This window comes from Takifugu rubripes, chromosome 9 (genome assembly GCF_901000725.2).
Source record: "Takifugu rubripes chromosome 9, fTakRub1.2, whole genome shotgun sequence".
Classification (NCBI taxonomy): domain Eukaryota; kingdom Metazoa; phylum Chordata; class Actinopteri; order Tetraodontiformes; family Tetraodontidae; genus Takifugu; species Takifugu rubripes.
The window spans coordinates 4,576,844-4,583,514 of record NC_042293.1 but is presented as its reverse complement, the minus strand read 5'-3'; the positions used below and the strand labels follow the sequence as shown (position 1 = coordinate 4,583,514).

Sequence of the window (6,671 nt, the reverse complement as noted above, 5' to 3'; positions counted from 1 at the left end):
ATACACCAGCCATGTGCAGACACCGCTACTCATTCCATATGGGAATATTTTCTCCTTCAGTTGTTCAAACATCAAAGCAGACGAGATCCATTTGAGTTCGTTTTATGACACATTTTGGTAAATTTGCAGGGGGTTACTTTAAAAGGCCTTGTAAAGCTTGTTCCGCAGCATGCAAGACCACCCCATTAAGTCTGATATCCAACAGGAACATCAAGGAATTCTCTTGGAGCTTAAACCTTGCTCCAGGGTCAGGAGGGAATGCACATTTTCGAAAGGTGGAGAGCAAATAAAACCCATAACTGAATCTAGATTAAAATCCCTAATGCAAATAATGCCGCACACGGACTGAAGCAAATGCAGAAGAACGTAAATTTATTGTGGAAAAAAAGAACAACATTAGGAAGAGAACAGTCTATTCTGGCACATTGTTCATTTATATTACAAAAAAGCTACAAATCCTGATAATTTATACAAATACAACAGCTTTCAAAAATAAATCTTTAATTTAGTAAACACTCTGTGAACAAGTTTCTGCGATAACCCACGGCTTGAGATCCCTGAGCAGAGACACAGAGTATACTTTAAAAAAAAAAAATCTTCAGTTAAGCATTAGAATGTAACTTTTCTTCACAAATACAGAACAGAAGGGAGAAATGGGAACACCGGTTGACTGCTTTAGTGTGTGAGAACAGAATTGAATGTGACCTGTGAGGATCAGAAAGAACGGGAGCGAGCGCTTTTCCCTCTGTTCCATTTTTACAGGTGAAAACACAGTGCCAGCTGGTTCTGTTGCTACGGTAAAATGGAGCATGAACAATGTAGAAACTTAAAGGACACAGGCAGTGATGGACGTTAGACAGAGAAACGTGAATTTCTTTCAAGATTTTGGAAGGTGCTGTTTCACTTAATGTTTCCGATAAACGAAGGTTAACTGCGTATAATATTTACAAATAAAAACCCTTATGGTTTGACAATAGGGAACATACCTCAGGGAACCAAACTTGCTCCATTTCATGTATACTATACACAGTGTCAGTATATATTAGGATCCATTTATACAAATATTGAAATCAGTATAATTTTTTAAAAAAAAAAACACTTTAAAAACATTTCCCTTAGATGTGCCATGTCTGTGCACTGATCCATGATGAAAAGATTTTGGAGCAGCATAGCTTTTGTATTTGGTAAGAAGAGCTTTCTTTTTTTATGGCTCTGCACACTCATTTGTAAAAGCTGCAGGCACCTTCAGAGGAGGCGGACGAACCAAAAACGACCGTACTGGTCTGCTTCCTGTTGCTGACCTTCGCGGGAAGGTAGCTTAATATTTCCATTTATAGCTTCTCACTGTTCTTTGCCAGCACAGAAACAGGAGCTGCAGTAAAAATTCCATTTGTGTGCTACTGTACACTGCCCCAAAAACGATTTACAGCTTTTACTGTAAGGCATTGTGAAGAAGGGGAAAAACATCCCAGCGCCTTTTGTTTTTGCATTTTTAGAATGAAATGGTTTGTTTTTGTTGATATCAAGCCTTCAATGAACTTTTAGTTGCTATCAGAATTGCTTTATTGATAGAGTGTAGAATGATTTTTCACCTCGTATCTGCAGCAAATGGCAGACTTTCATTAATCAACATTATTATAAGTGTGTGTAACCATAACAACAGAATTTAGTGCAGTTTCAGTTACAGGATGTTTATTTTAAATCTGGTAACCCTTGAGTGGGGTTGTTTAATCTATGCTCCAAGACAAGATGAAACGCTGATGGAAACTGCAGCGTTCTGAGCTTTGTGTTCTGATTTTCACTTTCTCAGGCTACATTTGAATGCGAAACACCCTGAATAAATGACAGCGGCTTCTTAAAAACCTTGCTCATCACAATCCTTGATGGGTGAACTTATGTCAACTTCAAGTACTCGAGTTATAAAAGAAAGAGGGAAAAGTGTGGTTCCTGTGAGAGCACTAAACTAGAGGAAAGTCGTAAAGAGTCCAAATAATGAGGAGCGCCTGCCAAACTGTGAACTGTGCTCTTGGCCTGAGGTAAGCTCAGGAGGTTTATGGAGATTCCTCTGAACAAACGGCCTCACTGAGACTTCCATCTTCCTGGATGGTGAGAACAAATGTCCAGCGGACGAGTGTTCCGTCTTTTTCCCGAGGCCTGGCATACTGGGACGGTGGACAAGGTAAGTTCATGGTCTGGTGGTCCTCAAGCCCTGTTTCTCCATGATGTTCCATAGCTTACGCAAGTTGGACTGAGTGATGGCGTCATCGGGTTTCAGCTGAAGGGCCCGGAGGTAATTTGCTTCAGCGTCCTGCAGTTTCCCATTGAGGTGTAAGATCGCTCCCAGGTTCATCAAGGCAGCAGGATACTGAAAAGCAAACAAAGGATAATTTCATTAAAGGCTTTCATATTCAACAATCAGAGCATGTATACTCTCTATAAAACATTAAATACGGACAATGGACAATGCAATGACATCATTCACAGCCTGAACCTCAGCAGCAGAGAGGTGTAAGTGGAGCTGTGGTGTCGAGTTCTGGACCCCTACAGCTGTTTTAACAAATGGGAGCTGGGCTTGGCATTCAACGAAACAGTCCACTGCATTTTATAATATTAGATAAAACATTAAGGGAGGGTCTGATATATTCATTGGAGCCAACAGGCAGATGGAGGTGGATGAAGTCTGGTGTGGTGGTTTAGTGAGCCGGTGGTCTAAACCGTTCAATAAAGGTGCAACATTGATTTCAAAATAGTTTAAATGGAAAACATTAAAATGAGAAATGGTGAATAAATGTAACGGAACATTGCAATTTTAAAGAAACCCGCCCATAAATAATCATTAAGCCAACTTGCTATGCCAAAAGCAACTCTTGGTTCTGGATTGTGAGATGACCCAGACTGTGTTTGAAGTTCGGTAATCACGCTGTCGTGTGCCTCCATGTCTTGCGGTTGCGCTCTTGAACGTGACAACTTTGAAGCAGACCTAGATAAATATGCAGAATGTTCCTCCCAGTGCCAAAGGGTGAAATCATCATCGGTTCAACGGGCGGGTGAGTCACCAAGACATAAGTACAGGAAATAAATGTTTGGGTGAATTCACAGTAAGACTACATGCGTATCGGGGCCAACACATCTGATCTCCATTTTAATTTGGTACATGGAAAAGATGTCTAACGTTGGACTAGGCTACTGTTTTACTGCTTGAAATTATTGTAATTTATAGAACTGTAACACCTAGGAAACAAAGGAGGGTAAACCAAAACAGTCTCAGTAAAAGATGCCAGTTCAGGGTTTCATTGCTTTGCTCATTTCATTCTCCACTAATTGCTACTTAATTCATCCTCACATTGCAAAAAACACAATGTCCCTGCATAGGTTTAAAGCATGGATATGTAAAAAATAAGGCCAACACTCCAGGAAATACTTTTTAGATAAAATCAGTAAAAACATTTGGAAGATTGGTTTGAATTGTTTAAATCGATGAGATCTCCGGTCTATCAAGAGGCCCACAACATTCACTCAGACACCTCTACCTGGTGATTAAGGCCTGATGCAGGCCTGAATCTGATTTTTCCTGATTTTATGTAACCTAGATCAGAAATCAGATTTGGGCGAGATTCATATGGTGTGAAATCTTCTCCAGATCAGATTATCTGAACTATGACCTCATTCTGAACATCAATGTGACCTGGATGCTACTTTTGGTCAGCATTTGTCACCATCATTCACAGGCGGGAGCCTCTTGAGATGCTTCGCAGTAACAAACATGGAGCATGGCAGCTATGGCGGCGGTAAACAGAGGGAAAACCAGGTTTTGAATTACTCAAACCAATGCAGAACATATGGGGATCAAACCCAAACACTTCCTACTATAATGTGATTATGATAAACATATCACCATGTGCTGCCGGTGAACTTTGCACTCCAAAAAGGGTACACATACTCGCCCGTGAAGCTCTGGTGAAGCCATTCTTTCACATGTGCGCAATATTTCTCTTCACCCTGCAAATCATTTGTTTAAAATTGTTTTTCACTCATCAGTAATTGCTTGGACTGCCACAGGGCTGCCAGCCAGGGCCTGTTGTGTGATGAATTGCAAAGAGAAAGGTGGGTATAAAGCTGCTGAAGTGACCAAAGACATCACTTGTTAGCTGACCGATATCCTTTCTGAAGATTCAAACAGACATTGTGCAGCAGCTGGAAGGCCAAACTGCTGGAGTGCAAAAGTGAAAAGGATCATTCTAATGAGGTTACAGCATATAAAGAACAAACTATAAAGCAGGGGCCTACAAATTCACAGCCAATTGCCAAAAATTGGATTGGGAAGGCTGTGTTGACATACTACACTTACTAAATACTGGGCAATTATATTAATCCCATAGCAAAACAAAATTATCTCCCTGTGTTTCAATTATGGTCACAGGAGTCACCAGAGCTTTGACTAATGTTCAGGGAAATTCAGAGCCTGTTTGCACTATAAATTACCTTCAGTTTGACCCACCATCTTGGAGGTCAAACCACATAATAACGCTCAGGGACCAATTTGAACATTATACATCTCTGAATAATTCTTGCCAAAATATAACTGTTGATACATATGGACACAGTTGAAAACTGACAGTAGGAAGGGCCAAAGAAGGAAAAATAATACCGCAGGACGTAGGTGACAAGAAGGTGTTTAGTGCTAAATTGCTGTTAATGGCATGTGGTACAGATTCCGTGTGTAGTGATTTCTTTGGATCACTCAAAAGCGGGTTAACAAATGCTTTCAGGCTCTCAGCTGTAAATCAGCACATGCTAAAAAGATTTAGATTGACCTGATGAGAATTGCTTTAAATGTGAGTAAAGAACATGGACGAATGGGAAACGACAGATGCCTGAAGGTGCAGAGATGAACTAAAGCAAACCCATCATCTGATCTGATTTAACTCCTTGGGACACAGGCAATTGAAGGACAAATGGACTAAACCCTACGAATTTAGTGTAAGTGAAACATCCCTTCTTTCTTAGAACAACCACATGTGCTTAATACAAAACACGAGGGTCCTTCAGAACATAAGACTGCAGCAATGCATGAAATGCCAAATGAAGATGGACATAGGGCATGGAATCAGTCAAGTCACATTGGGAGGAATAAACCAGAACAGTAAAGGTGGGTGCAGATGCCAGATTAAAATCCTGCCCTGAAAAACAAGAGTGAGTGCAGGCAAATCTAAAACATCTGTACAATTACAGATGCCCCAAAACAGTAATGTGAAAATTAGGCAGATTTGGGCCTGAACTAGATCAGTAAGGAACCAAATATAGTTAATATGTTCCCGAGGAAGGAGCTGTCAATCAGATATTTTATGTTAACAAAGCTGCAGTTGGCTCACAGTGGTGGTTTGAAACAGCCATTCAATCTCAGGGTTGCTGTAAGAAACATACTAACTGGTGTTGAAGGAAGTGCCAGTTTTTTTTTAACAAATGGCACCATAGTGATGTTGAATATAAACCAATAAAACCACATTTGGTGATCATCAGTGGCTTTAGGTTATGAAGAAATCTGATTGAATGACCTTTGAGGTAGACCTAACACCTGTTTGCCATCTTTATTTGTGTGGGTTGCGGGTCACTCCCGAGCAAAGGTAACAGCCTTGTTTCAGTGTTTCTCTTTCAAACCATTACCATTTACACAGACGACAGATGAATAACTTTGACCCCATTTTAACTCCATGATACTTATGGAAGTGACTGCAACATTCTAAATTCCTGAAGAGACTCTAATTTACTGTACATCTGACTGTGAAAGCTACCAAGACATTATTTTAGATCAATAAATGTGACCGAAGATTCATTTATTTTTTGTTTTCACTGTCTGATTACATGCTATTATGTGTGGTTCTCAACCAAATCCTACCGATTGTATTACAAGGATGTATTTTGATCATTAATCTTAGACCAATGACCGCATGTCAAACATGTCACTCCCTATGCGGAACTCACTCAAACCCATTCAGTCAAAGCTCTAAAAGACCCCATTCATTTTCAAGATGTCAGAGTCCCCTGACTGGGTGTTATTATCATTATTCTTTTCAATGAACTTACCCTGGCCCTTTCTTTGAAGTCATTGATGGATGTTATACAAACAGACCTCAGAACTTAAACCTAACCCTTGCCATTTTTTCCCTTGAGCATCACTTACAAAGAAGACTGTTGTGACAAGGTAGACTGGGCAGGCAGCCACCAAGACTTTAATTTCATCGGGGTAAATAGTAACGGGTGAGATTAGCATGTTGCAATTGTACTCACATTGGGTCTCAGGCTTGCTGCTTGCCTGTAATACTTCTCGGCTTCCTCATTTAGGCTGGCTTGTCTGCAGAGAAAAAAGAGGGAGAGGCGATCATTACTCATCTTTATTGCTGCTGGCTTCAGATGAGGCCTTGAACCCCATCTGTATGCAAGTGCTCAGGGGTCACTGAGGAAATAACACTGAGAAACAGCATGAGTGATGAGAAAAATGGCTCCAATCGCCTGTTCAATTTTATCTTTTACTCAATAACAAGCTGAGATAAGCAGAGAAAATGCTTTTAAACCAAAGCACTTCTTGAATCCCAAACAAACAAATATCATACCTTTCTCTCCACTGTCAATCTATTGTTTTAAAATTGAAAAGCGTGTGGAAAAAAAGGCCA

The 6,671-nt window shown here is 40.2% G+C and overlaps 1 protein-coding gene across 2 annotated transcripts in view; it reads right to left on the bottom strand.

Moving 5' to 3' along the window:
- Positions 1–355: 355 nt before the first annotated feature.
- Positions 356–6,671, bottom strand: part of tmtc2b (transmembrane O-mannosyltransferase targeting cadherins 2b) — a 75,882-nt gene continuing 69,566 nt past the window's right edge. For both annotated transcript variants that reach the window (XM_029842023.1, XM_029842024.1), the window contains 2 exons: positions 6,289–6,352; positions 356–2,365 (listed from right to left, as the gene is read on the bottom strand). In XM_029842023.1, coding sequence (XP_029697883.1) covers positions 2,186–2,365; positions 6,289–6,352 — 244 coding nt within the window. In that variant the 3' untranslated portion in view covers positions 356–2,185. The remainder of the gene's footprint in view (positions 2,366–6,288; positions 6,353–6,671) is intronic.